The sequence below is a fragment of the Lissotriton vulgaris genome, chromosome 1_1, assembly GCF_964263255.1.
Source record: "Lissotriton vulgaris chromosome 1_1, aLisVul1.2, whole genome shotgun sequence".
NCBI classification, from domain to species: Eukaryota; Metazoa; Chordata; class Amphibia; order Caudata; family Salamandridae; genus Lissotriton; species Lissotriton vulgaris.
This window is the reverse complement of record NC_141685.1, coordinates 1,568,463,350-1,568,481,650: the sequence shown is the minus strand read 5'-3', so window position 1 is coordinate 1,568,481,650 and position 18,301 is coordinate 1,568,463,350. Positions and strand designations below refer to the sequence as shown.

General features: G+C 48.1%; 1 protein-coding gene across 1 annotated transcript in view; it reads left to right on the top strand.

Moving 5' to 3' along the window:
• BLTP3B (bridge-like lipid transfer protein family member 3B) overlaps positions 1-18,301 on the top strand; it is a 349,381-nt gene that overhangs the window by 65,458 nt on the left and 265,622 nt on the right. The window contains exon 3 of the mRNA XM_086918075.1: positions 1,286-1,324. Within this exon, the coding sequence (XP_086774201.1) occupies positions 1,286-1,324 (39 nt within the window). The remainder of the gene's footprint in view (positions 1-1,285; positions 1,325-18,301) is intronic.

The following is an 18,301-nucleotide window of genomic DNA, read 5'->3' as shown; positions in this document are numbered from 1 at the left end:
GAGGTCTTTTATAATAAAAACTACCAAGCAGGTTTTAGCAGTGACAAATTATAATATCTGGTGTTGTTCCAGTCTCTCTTCAGATTCGTCTTTTTACCGGATTTATGCCTATGATGTAATTGGCGACTCTGGGGTAACATGTGTATTTGTCCACAAGGAAAAAGGACATTACATCTACACAAACAGATAAAGTGAGTAGTCTGTCTGAGGCTATTAAAATTCATAGGATGCAGCAAATTCTCAAACGAATCTCCTTTTCACAGTAGCACAAAGACTCATCCTGACACGTCATTGGATATTTAAGTACACCTATTTCAAGCCAGTCTGCACTGATGCTGGTTAATCAGGTTGTTCTGCTTTATATTAAGAGTAGCCAACTTCTCATGGACAGTATCCAAGTTTTAATAGGAACAGCATTGGAGTCAATCAGTGCCACAGCAGCAAAAATAATTTAACATGTACTCGCAATCTTAAACTCCTTTCATGTCATAATTGTAAAACCTACCATGTGTGAAATGCCATAAACGTTTGGTTTCAGTGCATCCTACTTAAACTATAAGTATAATTTCTGAGTCAATTTAGTCAGACCAAATATTAACGTAAATGTGAATGCCGCTGATTTATCATTGCCAGTTACAGGAACATACTCTGCCTTAATTTAGAAAGTCAACCTCAGATAAAGAAAAACTGTAAAAATCAATAAAACAAAGACAAAGGAACTGAAGAAATCTTATCTGTTTGAAAAGTGCATGAAAAAAAAACTTGGGCAAAGAAAAGATGCGTTGCTTAAAAAGACAAAATGTGTTCTCATTAATGCCAGATCTGGTTAACGAGTTATATGGCAAAAGGAGTTCAAAGTCTAATAATAAGAATGAAGGCAAGTTTAAGAGCAAAAATGTTTATCCTTCTGATTGACTGCTAACAGTTTAGATAGTGATTTGTGATACAGTGTATATTTAGATCCAGCTTTATCATTGCAATCTTAATATTAGGATACAGCTATTTCTCTGTCCTTGCATACACAGAAATATACTTCCTAATTTTAAGATTGCAATTAAACGAGAGACAAAGCAAGGAAAATATTGTGGTATATAATACATTTCTCCAATATATTTACTACTATTTCTAATACCCAGATAGGCAATCTTTATCTAAACAAACACAATTTATTATTTGCACTGAGCAGTTGCCTTGCATGAGGTCTTCAATAATTAATCAACATGACGTATTCCCCCTGCAATTAATCTCTTATCAGACATTTGGGTTTGTATCTGTTTCTTTGTAGATTCCATGGACAAAGCTGAAGACCCAACCAATTAGTCTGGTGAGTGTTAAAAACATTTTCTCTTTAAAGGAGTTTTCCAAATGTAGAACTGTTTCTTTTTAGTTGAAGTAGTTTTAGAAAGCTTTAAATGTTTTTAATGAAAATAAAAAACACATACCCCATAAATGTCCTGAAACAGATTAGGACTTTTTGTATTTTTTTCAAATGAAATTCCTGGAAATATTTCACACTTAAGAGGATGTAGAGATTTAAAAAGCAACTTGCGTCACTGCCTTTGCGCATTGTTTAAACTGTATGCGACCAATTTTATTCTCATCCGATTTGAACAACCCATGCCATAAGGAATTGTCAAATAAATCAATGTGTTTTTGACCACTGTCCCAATACAGAAGTGTCTGCTCAAAAAGTAGTTTAAAAACATTTGTTGACAATGGTTTGACATGTCATTTCTGTCACATGTGCAGTATTACTTAAACATAGCGCTACAAAACATTCTAATAGTTTGCCTCTGTTAAGAGGTTTTATCTTACCAGTAGCCTTGTCTATATGTGTCGTGGTACTGTCCTGCTCTTTGAAACATTGCAGAAGCATTGGGCAAGCTCAACACATTAAAAAAAGAAAATTAACATTCTGTGGGTAACCAAGTACTTTGTTAGCAAAAATCATTTTATTTGTAAATTATTAATGTGTCCTGCTCCCTTACTTCCCAGAGAGATGAAATAGTGATAATACATGTTTCTTACAGAAAAAGGCGACAAGGATCCATGTAGTTGAGGTCAAAGAGCATACTTGTTGTCCTTTTTTTGGAACCTGGAGTGACCCATCATCCCATACAGCTGCAGAAGTTAAAGACCTGCGGATGAGTACTGGATCATACGCTGTATCGGAGTGAGGGGAAGTTTGACAGATGACGAGGGAAAATTGATCACTTATTTAATTTTCCATTGTCCCCACTGCTCTTACATGCTCTGGCCGCTCCTGATACAGGCACTTGGTTCCCTTTAGTGTTTTATGCACTTTGGCCTCAACTCACTCAGGAACTGCAAAAATGTAACTAGAAAAGTTATTCAGTGCTCGTGTATCAGAATATGCTATGATCTATATTGAGAACTTCTTGATTCACTCAAGGTCTCTGGTAATGCCTGCAAAGCAATCCAGAGAGGGTCACTAAAGCAGACAAATGCCAGTAACAATTTATATTTTGTCCAGTCTGTAACCACAGCACGAAGAAACCCCTCTTTAGAAAAAGTGGCCAGAATAGTTTTGTGTGCATTCAGTTATAGTGCATATAGTTGATGCTAAAGCCAGAATGCAGATCAAACGTTTTGAAAACATATAGAATTATATCCAAGGAAGATTAAGACTGGGTCGTGGGCAACCAAGATGGCCAAACCAACACCCTAAGTGCTTAATCCTACAAAATCCTCTGATCCCCCTGGAGATAGAGGTTGGCTTGTTCTTCCTGAAAGGGGGGCCCTGAGTGGAGGGCCCACTGGCTGAAAATGGGAGCTCCCGCTGCTTCCTTGACGCAGGCGGTCGCAATGTGACCGGTTTGTGAGATGGCCGCCGCCAGGTGGTGACTCTGCATGCAGGCGATGGACCTGCAGGTGATCAGATACGTATGACCTCAGGGTCTTCTATCCCAGAAAACACTGAAGGCTGTGGGGACTCTCGGTTGCAAAGACGGTCCAAGAGTATTTGACAACGTTGAGCCCACTGGGGACAGGTGAGGGCCTGGTCCCAAGATGGTGGCAGGACCGCAAACACGATAACTGGATGAACCCTGATATCTGCTCCCATAGCAACCCATGACCTGGAGTGTAAATAGCAAGGTGCTTGGTGCCTCACTGTAGTAAGTGGCAGCACTGCAACTGACCGACAGCTGTGCAGCCTACCGATGTTTCTTCCCATCTAGCATAAGGTTAGACAGGGGACAGCGCTGAGGAGCTTATGAAGGAGGAATCGCGCACTACAACTAGTCTGCAGGTCCCGACTGCTCCTCACAGTAACAAACCCATACTGAGATACAACCAGGCTTGATACATGAGGCTCCACCTTTTTTGAGGGCGGGAGGGGGGCTCTCTGACCCTTGCGATGGGGCGGTGTCCATTGAAGGCCTGGTGGGGATAACTGGCTACAGACACAGGCGCTGCGATCTGGACAAGCTGGGGGCGCCGCCCAGGCCCCCTCAGATTTTGGGAAGCACGTGAAGCATGCCACGGGGGTGGACCTCCAAAAGGTGGATGGCTTTGTGGCTGACGCAAAGGAGCCCAGAGACCTCCATTAGTGGGGGACTTCCTCAACTAAACAGATCTCGGGAGTGAGAAGGGGGCTTCCTGTAGCGCTTGCTCTCCAGTGCTGTTACAGGCCAAGATAAGTTCCCCAGAATGAGGTAACAAACTGAAAGGGACCACTACGTGGACACAGGAGGGGGTCCCCTCATGGAATGCACAGGAAGGAGACAATGGAGAGCCACCATAAGCTGACACAACGTCCACCGCTTAGATCCTGATGGCTATTAAGCATCTAAAGCAGACACTAGAATAGAAAATGGATGCCATATCCATTTATGACAATCTCCTAAGACTGGACCTCCGTAAGGTTAATGAGCTCTCACGAGTGACAGAAGAAAAAGTGGCTGAGCTGACCATGGGAGTAGAGTACCTACTGTCGGCACCCTCACTGATGGATCACTGACTTGAATGAGCACTTAGGGAATGCAGAGAGAAGGTCCCGGAGGTGCAACCTCCGATTTGTGGGTTTCCCAGAGTGGTGGAGGGGACTGTACTGAAAACTTGGAGGGATGGCTTAAAAATTTGAAAGGAACTGACAAACTGTCACTGCTATTTGTGGTTGAGAGATAACTCCACAGTGCCTTGATTCCCAGGCCCTGTCCAGAGCAATGATCACTTGTATATTCAATTATAGGGACAGGGGCAGCATCCTGAAATGGGCCAAAGATCAAGGAACTACCCAGTTCGAGGCACAAAGCTTATGCCTTTTTCCTTACTGCACCTAGAGAGTTCAAGTTCAAAGAAAATCGTATCTGACAGTGAAGTAGAAAATGAGACAGTTAAATATATGGTGCATGCTATTTTTCCCGACAAAACTACGAGTGATATATGTAGGCTACACATATTTCTTTACTAAGCCTGGAAATATGTGGGACTTGCTGAAAAGTGTCCTCAAGACAGAAGACCTGTATCAGTCATGCTGAGAGGACCGTGAACCCAGAAGTAAGAGGCCTAGTGGATCAGAGGAGTGAAGGAGATAGGGTATGGTGGTTGAACAATCTACTACATGGATAGAGGTGCAACAAGGCAGTACTCTGACATTGATTGACACTATGGAACACACTGTAGACGGAGCTACGGGTAGTAACCACGCAGAGGATGTGTCGCCGACCTCATCCATGGACATAGAAGAGATGTTCCTGGCATTCAGAGACACTTGTTAATTAGATTTGATGATGATGGTTGGTACAAACCATGAGATATGTTCATGGTTTGGTTACGTATTGCGCCATGTATGATGTCTCTAACTTTGAACTTGAAATGGGAGTAAGGATGCCACTGTTCCTGGTGCAAGGTTGGAACAAACTATGAGATATGTTTGTGGTTTGGTTGAGTATTGCTTACAGATTCTGGGCAATGTATGATGTCTCCGACTTTGTGCTCAAAATGGGGGCATGGGGGGAATACTGTTGTAGATATTTCACAATTAAGGTACAACAAGCTTGGGACAGAAGCCTGCAACCTCCATTAACAGATGTTTAATGGGTGCATGCTTGTGCTTGGGTACAAAAAATGGCTAGTAACGCCAGCCTTGAATTGATACATTATAATTGCATTTCTTACATGACACCCACTACAATACACAGAATATACCCCAGAAGACCATTGACCTGCTACAAATGTAGGGAGAACAATGCCGAGTTCCTCCATATAACCTTGACATACAGAACACTAATATGGTGCAATGCACTCATTGTCAGATGGAGGGCCCGCCATCTTAAAATGTACCACCGATATGTTGGAATGGACCCTGGCTGAGGAGTTACGATTAAAACGCGTTAGAACAGATGGTCGGTCAGGGGAGGATCTAACGGAGTGAACGGATATGGCGGACAATCCTGTGTTGGATGATGACTGACACAATCTGAGATGAATGGAAGGGAAAGGGTCTGCTGTACAGAAATGTAACTGCGACATCCTCTGTGAAGTTCGGCGATGTGGGTGTGGCCGTGGCTGGAGAGAGCTGGGGAGGTATGTATGGACCAATGTTTGTATTGAGTAAACTGCTATGTAATGCTGTCTGGGGGGTTTCCTTTACCTTGGTGCATGGACCAGTTGGTTTGTTGCTGTATTTTCTGTTTGACTACATATTTACAAATAAAGGTGTTAAAAAGAAGGATTAAGGCTCTGCAGCATGGAGACGAATATCATCAGCTTAGATGCATTCTTTATTCCCATTAAAAGCCTTGACAAAGATTTTAGTCAAGTGCTCCCTTCAAATGTAATAGGCCAGTTGTTCTAATGCTGACCGAAACAACATAGGTGCAAAGAGCACTCCTGTCTAATAGATGGGTTAGATTCAACCCGTTTAATCATGTGCCCAACACCCAATGAACCAGCGGTCACCACATTTATGGTAGATGTATACAACCTTGATTGTTACATGTAGAAAGCGTAGGGCTCTCTGGGCTGTCTCGTGGGCACATGGCTGTCTATTCCGCAATCTTACTGAGAATGTAAAACTGGCAGTGAGCCCTTAATATCTGAGTTCGAGGATTCTTTCCTTTCGAAATTGTGGTGTGGTTTTGTTTCAAGGCACCAGGGAGCACTGAGTGGTGTTGTTTCCTGTGGTGATGTCTCTGCGGTCGGTTCCTTCTGTTGTGGGCTGCCACATCAATCACTGTTCATTAAGTGCTCTGTCACTATCTTGCTTCTGTTTCCGTATAAATGGTGCATGGCTTGCAAGTAAATAATTGCTTTTGCTGTACAGCAATCAATTGTGTGTCACTGGAGAAGAGTCAATCCCTGAGCCGGGCAGAGCATTGCAGATCCTTTTGCAGTCTAAGCTGTTTTTTCTTGTATGAGAAGGGCAGACGTATGTTCCTTTAAGGGAAGGGACCTTTTAGCTTCGCATTTAGCACATAATGTCTTCTAATTTAAACTAACAATGTTGCATGTGCTGTCCATTCCCCCCGCCCCCTCCCCACTGGAGTCTCATGCTTGGGCCTGTGCTTTATCGTTTTTTTTGTCCTCAGACCGTTATGGATGCATAAGGCTTTTCAAAATATTTTTTCCTCTAAGCATCCACTTTCCCATGGTCATTTAGTCATTCATGCACAAGCTTGTGGGCTACAAAATGTACCAAGGTGTAACCATCGGACCAGTTTTTTCTGCCGCCTTCTCCACATCTCCACTACAGCCCACCCCCCCATCCTTTTAACATTGCAACTTGCCACATCCAACCTATACGACTCCCAGATGGTGGTATCCAATTCCAATACTGCTGGAGTCACCTTTCTTAGCCACTTCTTGCTTATCTCCCTCCTTGCCAACAACACCAGGTACAACACCAAGTTTTCCTTCTCCACATTCCTCCTGCTGCCATCTGCCCTCTGCGCTACAAAAGAAGATATGGATTTGGCTTACCTTAATCTCCTTTCGTTTGATTGCCCTCAAGGCCTTACCCACGTCTTCCTAGTACTTCACCAACTTTGAGCAGCTAAACAAGATATGGATGTCATCTGCTGCTGCCAAGCCACATCTTCTGCATCCAGTCTCTGTCATGCCCTTAATCCTTGAACACTTAGCTGGAGTCCAGTAGCATGTGTGCAGAGTAAAAAGATGGTTAACGTAGCAGGTCTGACAGTTCCATACAACAGGCTCCAGCATACTTGCCATATAGCTTCCAACGCAGTGTGTGGCAAGTCCTTATCTGGTGACCTCCTTTCCCTATACAGATTCCCCAAGAACTCTACAAAAACTCAACCAATCCCCTCTGATGTATTCATAATGTCCTGAGTTCCTTCCCTCCTGATTTCTCTTATGTAATTCCTATTCCCGTCTGTTTTTGCTTTCCAAACCGACATTAGTCCGTTCTTCTCTCTGCACTCAAAGCGCCTGAGCTTACTCACTTCCCATTTTTCTATATACTGCCTTCCAAAAAGTGCGTTTATAACATGGGATCTGAGGGCTGGGGTGTGTCTAGGGAGAGTTTATGGTAAACCTAGTGTCCTTCCACATATAACACTAAAATCCAGTTTGTCTCACGTCCTGTACCCACAATAACTTCAGAGACAGAAGTGGATAACCAAAACTTTTTTGGGCATCCTATTTCTCTCCTTTGAAGTGTGCTTGAAGTGTTACATGTAAACACACCAGACCTCTCAAATATGCTTTAACACTATTATGCCAGAAAGAGACTCACTGGAGCATGCTTGGCTTAGAGGGGGCAAACGAAGAGCCCTGCCCAAGTGTCGGCTAACATTTGCCTGTAACAGAGAAGGCTTCTTTGAAGTGCTCCCCAAGTGTCATACGAAAAAACCTCACACCTGTTAATAAGGATGTGAAATTCAAGCAGGATTTGACACTTTAATGTCAATAAAGATCCTCACAACCTCCCTCTGCTTATTCTATCAGGTTCAGGGGGATCATTTTTGCCTATTTAGGTCAGCACATTGTTTACCCCTGGAAGGCATTTCACACCCATTCAAATGTTAATTACTGGTTGTCAGAAGTGGGAGAACAAAATGCAAATTAACTTTCTAAAAGTTACTTTTCTGTAATATTTAATTAAAGCCCAATTTCACCATTGAATTGGATTTTTAATAACAACTAAAAATAGTTGTTTCTTTTTTTTAGCTAGTTCCACTCCCAAATACAATATTTGGGCCAGATGAACAAAATCGTGTATTCCTAAAAGCGAATATTAGCGATTCGCTATTAGAAAAACGCAAACTGCGATGCACAGCAGTGTGTTTGACACTGTTAGTGACTCGCAGTGAGTCACATATGGACCTGTCTTCATGAGGCAGGTCACAATTTGTGACCCATTGTGAAAGGCTACAATCCGAGGGATGGTGGCCTGCTGAGGTCAGCAGACCACCATGTCTGTGACTGCTTTTTAAATAAAGCAATACATTTTTTTTGTAATGCAGCCCGTTTTCCCTAAAGGAAAACAGGATGCATTTCAAAAAATAGAATGAAAAGCTATCTTTTCATTTTTTAAGAGTAGGCTATGGTCCGTGGGACCACTGCCTGCTCTTAAAACATTTTTTGGTGCCCACATTCACAAAGGGGAAGGGGAAGGGGTCCCTTGGGGACCCCATCTAATTTGAAAATGGGTTACCACCAACTTGAAGTTGGAGGTAACTGCGAATGTTTTGTGACCGCATTTCCGGTTGCAAAACATTCATACATACCAGCGCTCTTCGATATTAGGAAGGGACGACCTAATCATTCCCCTTCCTAATACTGAATCACAAAAGCAAAATGCGATTCAGTAACAAGTTACTGAGTTGCAGTTTGCCTTCTGTACAGGGCAAAATGCATTTTACCAGTAGTCCTTAGTATTTTATTTTGCATCCCACTCTTTTCCTATGGGACATCGAGGCTTGCAACAGTAAAAATAGCTTTTGGGGCCTTTCACCATAAGGGCATGTGTAACATTAAACTTTGACATGTCCTGCTTTTAAATGCCATGACCCTTGCATAATGGGCAATACGACCTGTTTGGTGGGGAGGGGGGAGGTTATAAATATTTTAAAGGAGTATTTAGGCCTGTCTAAAGGGTTTATTTTGACCAGTCGAATTTGCAGTTTAAAACTGCCCAGCCAGGCTACAGATGGTTAACCTGTAGACATGTTTACACTCTTTCTATAGTGGGTGGCACAATGGATGCTGAAGTCCACTTGTGACATTTAACTTACAGGCCCTGGGTACACTTTGTACTATATGCTAGGGTCTTACAGATACATTTGCCTGTTTCCTGAATTTACCATGTTGAAAGGAGGAGCACAAGTACTTTATCAGTGGTTAGCAGGGGTGAATTGAGTTCCATAGCTTGCAAAAATATAGGAACCAACATGAAAGGCGGATATCATACAGTGATAAAGCACAAAATATCATGTGGAAAAAGAGCTACTTTTAGGTTTAAAGCATTTTTATTAAGACAAAAACATGGGGGAGGGGAATAGGAGGGTAAGGTTACATACAGCACAATGAAGGAAGAAGTGCAACTCAGGAGCGTTGGCGAAAAGTAGTCCATTGGTCAAGAAGAAAAATACAGCAAATGTAAGGCAAATAAGCAATCTGTGTAACCCTCGCGTGCACATCAACACCCCACCCAAAGCCTAGCACGGATAGCCATCAGCGACTCGTCAAAGCACAACCCAGTCCCTCCGATCTCCCAACCCCCCAATAGAAGAAAAAGAAAGAAAACAACACCCCAACTCCCCCGTCCAATGGCCCTGTACTAGGATTACCCGCCCCAATCAGCCCACACCCCATCCCCCAGATCCTGTCCCCCACGCAGTCTAATCCACCGGGGTCGTCGGTGGCGTCAGCCTAAGAAGTCTAAGGTATCTCGGGCAGGTGAGCTCCCGGAATTCCGTGGACAATAGCGCTAGGAAGGGTTGCCATAGCTCCTCAAATTGATCTACATCCCCAGCCACCGTAAGCGACATCTTCTCCATTCCCAACACCTGCCAGAGCCTATGCAACCAACCCGTAATGGAGGGGACAGTGGTGGTGCGCCAGTGGATAAGAATGTTCGGGACCGCCGAGCCCAGCGCAATCGCAATCTGTCTACCCCTGCGGGACTTCAACGGGTACATTAGATCATTGGCAAGGCCCAACAAGACATACGCCGGGAAGCGCGGCAGCTCAATCTCAAAGTGCTTATCCACCTCGTCCAGAACCTCCTTCCAATAAGCGGTCAGCACCGGGCAAGCCCAAAGAATGTGTGAGTGTGTACCCTCCTGTCCGCATCCCCGCCAACACCCCTTGTCAGTGTGTCTATGCATTTCATACAGCCTCTCCGGGGTGTAGTACCAATAAGTGGACACCTTAGTAAAGGTCTCCGTAAGTCCCGTGTGATATGCAGAGTGCCGCGCTCGATATGCAATTTTGTCCCATTCCTTGTGGCTGAGTGTCCTACCCAATTCCCTGTGCCAGCGCTCCCTCCCCGGGTTATAGTAGTGGAATGCCGGGGGCTGTAGGAATTTATACAAATCGTTAATCAGCTTGGCATCCGAGGTCCGAGTCACCAACCACCTCTCATACGGTGTGATTTGGCGAGCAGCGGTGTCACGCACCTGGGGTTGGAGAGCCCAGTGCCGGACCTGCATATAGCGCATTCTGTCCAGCTCCGTCAGGCCGAATTCCTGCCGAAGTTGCTGAAAAGGAATCACGCCTTCCGGCCCGTAGATCTGGAAAAGCGCCCTGCAGCCCGCGCTCACCCAATGGGAGAAGCTCCCGGCTCCATCCCTGGGGAGAAGTCCGGGTTACCCACTATGGGTGTGAACGGCGAAGAGAAGGTGGTCAGGTCTTGAACCTCGCAGACTGCATCCCACACCCTCAGGGGGACCCGCGTAATAAAAGAGGCGTAGAGGTTAGCGGGGCGATGCGTGCGGCGCAGGAACGGAATCTCCTGCAGGGTGCGGCCCGCCACCGCCTGGTCTTGAAAAAGCCAGTGTTTGTCAGACTCCCACCTGCTCCACTCCACCAAGTATCGCAGTTGCGCCGCCTGAAAGTATTTACGGAGGTCCGGGATACCAAGACCCCCCGCCTCCGGGGCAAGCGTGGAGAGGACCCTCTTCATCCGCGGCTTGCGGCCTTGCCAAACAAAGCGGGAGATGTCAGCCTGCGTTTGTCTTATCCAGCCCACCGGGGGTTGGAGAGGCAGAGCGCGAAAAAGATACAGGATCTGGGGCAGCACCGTCATCTTAACCGCCGCGATTCGACCCAGCCAGGACAGAAGGCCCTTGCTCCAGCGGCCAAGTTCCTCCTTGATCTTCCTGCCGAGGGAAGTATAATTGGCCGTAACCATCTCAGGCAATGTGGGCGCCAGCAGGATCCCCAGGTATGGCACCGTAGACGAGGATCACTGCATGGGGAAAAGGCGCTGAAGGTCCCTTCTGGTATCCGCCGCCAGGGACACATCCAACGCCACCGACTTGTTCATATTCATTTTGAAGCCAGCCACCCGTGCAAAGGCATCCAGTTCTTGGACGCAAGCAGGTAGCGACTTCCTGGGGTCGTCCAGGGTCAGCAGCACATCGTCCGCGTAGAGGCTGACCGTGTGGACATATTGGCCCATCTTAACCCCAATAGCGTCCGGGTTGTTGCGAATCCTCTGAGCGAACGGCTCCATGTAGAGGGCAAACAGAAGCGGCGAGAGGGGGCAGCCTTGTCCCGTACCGCGCTCGATGGCAAAACTACCGGAGCTACACCCATTGACCCGCACCGACGCCGAAGGACGTTTATAACAGTTGAAGACCATGGTGCGGAACTTCTCACCGATACCCAGTTTCCTGAGGACCTGCTCGAGATACGGCCAGTGAACTCTGTCGAAGGCCTTCTCCGCATCAACCGACAGCAGCATCCGCTCCCCTGGGATCCGCGAGGCCTTCTCTAGTACATGCGTCACCCTCTTGGTGTTGTCAACCGTCTGTCTGCCGGGTACAAAGCCAGCCTGGTCCGCCTCCACCAGTCCTGGTAGGTGTAGACCTAGCCTGGACGCTAGAATCCCCGTATATAACTTGAGATCAACATTTAAAAGCGAGATGGGTCTGTACGAACCACATAAGGCCCGATCTTTCCCAGGTTTCGGGATGACCGAGACCGTTGCGTTCAGGAGGTCCGGTGGGATGGCTCCAGGCTCGGAGAATGAATTAAACAGTCGAGCCAGGATTGGGGCCACAGCGTTGCAAAAGGTCTTATAAAACAAAGACGTGTAGCCATCTGGGCCCGGGGCCTTACCATGCTTCAGGTGCGCTATAGCGGAGATTACCTCCTCAACATGGATGTCCCTCTCCAGATGGTCCACCTGAGCGGGATCCAGTATCGGGAGGGCCACTGACTCCATATAGTCTTCGGCGTCTCGCGGCGAGGAGGGCTCCTCAGCATACAGCGCTTCGTAGAAGCTGCGGAAGGATTCCGCCACCTCTGCGTCACCAGAAACGACAACCCCGTCCATGCCCACCAGTTCCTTCACGACACTACGCTGCTGCGCGACCCGGAGCCGGTGGGCCAGGAGCTTACCACACTTGTCCCCCCCTGAGTAGAAGGCATGCTTCAGGCGCAAAGCGGCATACTCCGCCCTATCAAGATCCAGTGCCGACAGGAGCTTCCTCGCAGCCTTCAATTGCCTCCAAACTCTCGGAGCCCCTGTGCGGCGATGGACCTGCTCAAGCTCCCGGACCTGCGCGGTCAGTTCGTCCCTCTTCCGTTGCCGTTCCTTATTTTCGGCTGAGGAGATGGAAATAAATTCCCCCCGAAGGACCGCCTTCAAAGCCGCCCACTGCGTCGCTTGGGACGTGTCGGAGTTGCCATTGTGAGTTAGATAATCTTCTATTACCTCCCCTATGCGCTTCACAACAGACTTTTTGTGTAAAAGGGTATCGCGAAGACGCCATGTCCCCCGAGAGGGAGAGGCCACCGGCCACCTGAAAACGCCGGCAACTGGTGCATGGTCAGACAGAGACAGGACCCCAATGTCCGCCGCTGTGGCGGCAGTGTACATCGGCCTACTCACCAGGAGATAATCCAGCCGCGAGTAGGTGCGGTGCGCATGGGAAAAGTAGGAATAGTCCCTATCAGTGGGGTGCATAGAGCGCCAGAGGTCGTGCAAGTCCATCTCCGCAATCCGATCCTTCACCGCGCGGGAAAGTTCCCCCGTCTGCGGTGAGCGTTGCACCGACCTGTCCATAGCAGAGTCGAAGACAATATTAAGGTCTCCCCCCAGGATGACATGGCGGTCGGGAGAGGCAGTGACGTCCACCAACACGGAGTCCAAGAAGCGTTCCTGGTGATCATTCGGGCTATAAACTGAACTAACCGTAAACGCTATTCCCCCTAGGCGCATGCGATATGCAAGGAGCCTCCCCTTCTGTTCAGCGTACTTATACAAAACCTCCCCCCTAAAGGAGCTCGCTAGAAGGATGGCTACCCCCGCTGTCTTGTTCGCCGCCGAGGAGAAGAACTGGGTGGGGAACTTGGCAGAGCGCAGCCTATGGCAATCCCGGGACAGTAAATGGGTCTCCTGCAGGAGGCATATGACCGCCTGCGTCCCCTCCAGCAATGATAGGATCGCCCTTCGCTTCACGGGGTTATTCAGACCCTTAACTTTAAGGGTCACTACCTTTAAGGACGACATTCTACCCGGGGATCAGAAACGCTATGTAGCAAGCAAGGGATCAGCGGGTGGGGCGCATGGGGCAGGCGCGCGGGAAAGGCCAGGACAGGCCAAGCGTGGGCATGGACAACATCGGACGGGACTTCCCCAACAACAAAACAACCCTTACACCCTCCCAAAACACACCCATGGCAACTAGCCAAATGCAAACTTAAACACCCCATTGTCTCAGTCAAGCCCCAAAAACGGGCAAGTCCGTAGAAAATAGCAAAGTGGACGTCCAGCCACTCACCTCCATCCGCTCCCCCCCGACCCCCCGGCCCCAATCCCAGCATCGTAAAGGCTAAGAACATCTCCCCCCGGAGTGAAGTTAGGCCGTCATGGCCACGCCGTTGGAGTCGGCCAAGTCCCTGGCTGCCGCCCTCAAAGCGTCAGCCATGTCCGCCCTGATAGTAGGGGAATCAGGACGCCCTGCGCTGGCCGGTGACTGTCTCCTCGTTGACCTCCGTCGGCTCCGTCTCTCTGGGCACCTCCACGACGGTGTAGCTCCTTCCTCCTCCGCAGCCGTGAGCCCCAGGACCCCACAGATGTCCTGCAAGGAGCGCAGCTGGTGCAGCACCCCGTTCCACCTAAAGATCAGACGGAAGGGGTGTCCCCAGGAGTAAGGCGTCTCGTGTTCGCGAAGAAAGTCAGTGGCAATCCTGAAGGACCTGCGCTTCTGCAGCGTAATGGCGGACAGGTCTTGATAGAGCGCTACAGGCCGCTCCCGGAAAGTCAGAGGCTGCTTCTTGCGGGCCTCAGCCATGATGCGTTCTTTCAGCGGGAAGTCGGGCAGGAATGCCAAAATGTCCGGTGGGGGCGCCGATGACTGGCGCTGTCGACCAACCCTGTGTGCCCTGCCAATGCGAACAGGGAAGTCTGCATCTTCCCCCAGGATCTCTCGGAACAGGTCCTCCAGATAGGCCACCAAGTCGGCCCCCTCGTCCGCGGGTGGAACACCACGCACCCGGATGTTGTTCCCTCGGGACCTGTTCTCAAGGTCTTCAGAGTGGGCCTGGAGCTCAACACACTGCTCCCGGAGGCGGAGAACGTCCTGTTGAAGATGGACTATCTCTTCATCCCGGCGCTGGGCCGCCGTCTCTACTGTCTCAACTCGCTCGCCGAGGCCCCCACCTCCCTGCGTACTTCACGGACCTCACTGGCCACTTCCCGCTTCAGCGTCTGAAAGTCTTCCTTGAGGGAGCTAAACAGTTCCTCCATAAAGGACCTCGTGACCGGTGGTTCGCCCCCAGTCGCATCTGCCGAGGCCCGGGAGGACCCCGGCGACGGCTGTGTTCTGTCCCGCAGCTGCTGGGCCCTGCCAAGCATATCCGGCAGGGTACGGTCCCCCTTCCTCGAGCCGCCCCTCCCAGTCATCGTGGTCGCTGCAGTGGGCGAGCGGGCCCAGGTCCGGCCGCCTCAGGGATGTCCAGTCGCCGGCGAGCGCCAGATGTGGGGACCGCTCTGCAAGCAGGGGTGCTGCGTCACAAGCGACAAAATGGCGGACCAGTCCAGGCACTGCCAGTCGCGGCGCCCAGCCGGGGCGGCGATAGGGAGCCAAAGCAGGGGGTCTCCCTTCAGCACGTCCCACAGGGAGTTAGTATGGCAGCGGAGGCGATTGCAGGCACCCGCCAGCCAAGGGCACCGATGGAGGCCACCAACACCAATCTTTCGGGGACAAGATGGCGGCAGGGCGGGGCCGGGTAGAGCGGCCCGGCCTGGCGACACCGCCGGGGCCCCTCAGGAACACAGCAATCAGAGAAGTTCCACAGCCAATGTCACACAGTTTCACAGAAGGGCCCGAGTGGTCCGATCCTAGCGTTGAGGCCACCGGGCGTCGTTCACGGGGCCGTGGCCCGCACAGCGCAGTGTGTCGCCGTCACTAGTCGGGGGGGCCAAAGCACAAATCCAGAGTCCTCCGTGCCGCCAAGACCCTGCCCGTATGGCTCCGTTATCCTCCGGCACGCGGCGGGTCCGATTCCCTCCGGATCGTCAGCTTTCAGCACCAGGCCCAGCCGAGGTGCCTGGACAGCACTGCAGTTCGCTCCGCCTCCCAGGCTCTCCGCCGTTCCTCGATCTTTGACCGAACTTTTGAAGTGCTTCCTCCGAGGCGATCAGGGCCAAAGCGACATCAATGTACGCGCCAAGTACTCCGCCACACTCCTCTCACTCGCTGAGCATCAGCGGGGGGAGAGAAGCGCAAGAAAGGGGCTCGAGCTGAGTCGGGCCGGAGGAGCTACGGGAGGAAGCGTCCGCTCACCCCGCCATCTTGGCCACGCCCCAAGAGCTACTTTTAGATGTGTGGAAATGTGTTAATAATATAGGGGTTGGAATTTATTTTTTAAATTAATGGGTCCATTCTCATTCGAATATTGCAAGGGACAGAGGACAATTCTCGGTAATTCCCGTAGAGAGAATTATGGATGTATTTTTTTTAAGTTATTACATTTTAAGTGTTGTAGATGGTTGTCTGTAGTTGGTCATGATGTGAGGTTTTTTATTTTCGAACCCAAGTAGTTTTCTCTAAAGCCTTTGACAGGAATCTCCAGAGCATCCTGTCAAATGCCTTCACCGAGTCAAGCAAGAAATGGAGCATTTAGCGATTTCTGGTTACTAATAAATTACCTAATTGCCAACAAGCTTTTTTGCATACCCCATCTGTCTCTGATAAAGTCTGACTGCTCCTGGTGTATTATGGAAGGCTACATTTTGGTAAGGCGTTGTAATAATATTTTTGTATACATTTTTATATCCGTGTTTAACAATGCTGTGGATCCAGATCATACATATTTTTTGGGCTTCAAGTTCAAAATAGATACGGACTGCATGCAATTAAGTGAATGAGCCAGTGGTTCTGCTAGGAAACCTTTGAAGGCTTTGTGGAACAGAGCACTTCAGCCACCTGGTCCAGAGGCCTTGTTACCAGGTACCTGCTTTACAGCTTTCAAAAATTTCTTGTGTTGTTATGTGCTCTTCTAAAACTTCTATTTTGTGTTCTCTCTCTGTTATAGAGGGCAAAATAAAAAAATTAAATTCTTGAAGTATATCTGCTGGTAAAGTTTCTATCATATGCAAATATATATGAGGGAAATGAGATAGATCAAACAAAACGACGGAAATGAGAGGCATTGTCGGTCACAACTTCCCAATTCGAATATTTTTTCACAAAAAGGTTTGTAGTTCTGTAAAAGCAATCCAACCTACCAATCTGTGGTCGATAGGCACCTTAAGAATCACAGGAGCATCCTTTATAGGATGCACAGACCTTCACCCACCAAAGTGGCATGATTCTTCACCAGCTCATAATGTTCATTGGGTGGATGCAGCAATGCCCAAATGGCCCCTAGAAGGGTCATTTTGCCAGAAATCTGTTTGTCTCTTGATGATAGACAAATAGACAATTGCTCTTTGTCCCGTGAGAGCAGTTAGGAGTAGTAGATTGGGTTGGTGATTTTCATAAAATTAACTAGAAAACCCAAAATGCGTTTTTTCAGGATGGCTGTCCTTGTTAATCCATAGAACTCATGAGATACCAATTGTGCCACAGTTCAGCCTGTGGTCAATATATTTCTTACCACAGGGGTCCAATAAAGGGTTAATGGCAATACAACAGGACCTCATTGAAAGAACCTAATCTACTAGTGGGGGCGCTCAAAAAGTGCAAAACGAATGCCTTTTGCCAATAACCTAAAGAAGGTTTATTTACTTTTTATGTTGCATAACCCCCTGATTACGAGGTTACATCTCTTGCATTTAACCTGAAAGTTATAAGTAGCCACAGGCAAACAATGTAAAATATTCAGGTTCATTTTTTTTATTCGGCATAACGTGTGAATAATATGAGCCAAACTCTTCCACACACATGCTGACTTTGTGTTTTTGTGAGCTCAGTGCAGCACACTTAACATAGTGAGGAACATGACATCCCCCCAATGGCTGAATTACATGTGTCTTTTGGTAGGTAACACAGTGAGCAGTTTACCCATATACACAATTTGTCTGACCCCTTTAGGTATGTGTCGATGGTAGACTCCCCTGTTGATATCTTAGGGGGCAATAGAGAAAATAGTATACAATACCTCGGATGGAAATTTCTCTTGTGATTAGTTAAATTGCTCAGTATTGCGTGCTCATTCCGGAGCCTCGACTGTAAACCTGTCCGCATCCACAACCCCAAAGGAGGATAGTGGTGGAGCGACTCCGGCATCTGAAGAGACTATTCCCATTGTGCATAGCCAATGTGTGACTACACTGAGTGGACATGTGGCATCATTACACACAGGGACGTTTGAGCGTGTCTGGCACTCGCCGCTGGTGCCGTGCTGGAAGGAGGAATTGGCAAGCCAGGGTTGTATTGTTGACACCATATTTGGTTGTTTTGACATGTATGTGAGTATATTTGATCAAATACAGATACGTCATTACAAGCAGTGACGTCTGGGTGTGTCTAGTGCATGTCACAAAGCGCCATGCTAGAATGAGGAATTGGCATGTCATGGTTATATTGTTAGGCGTGTCATGTTAAGAATATGTTGTATCAAATAAAGAGATCCGGTCTTCAATTAAAGGAAAAAAAGGAAAGTTAATAAATGCAGTTGTATGTCCTTTTGA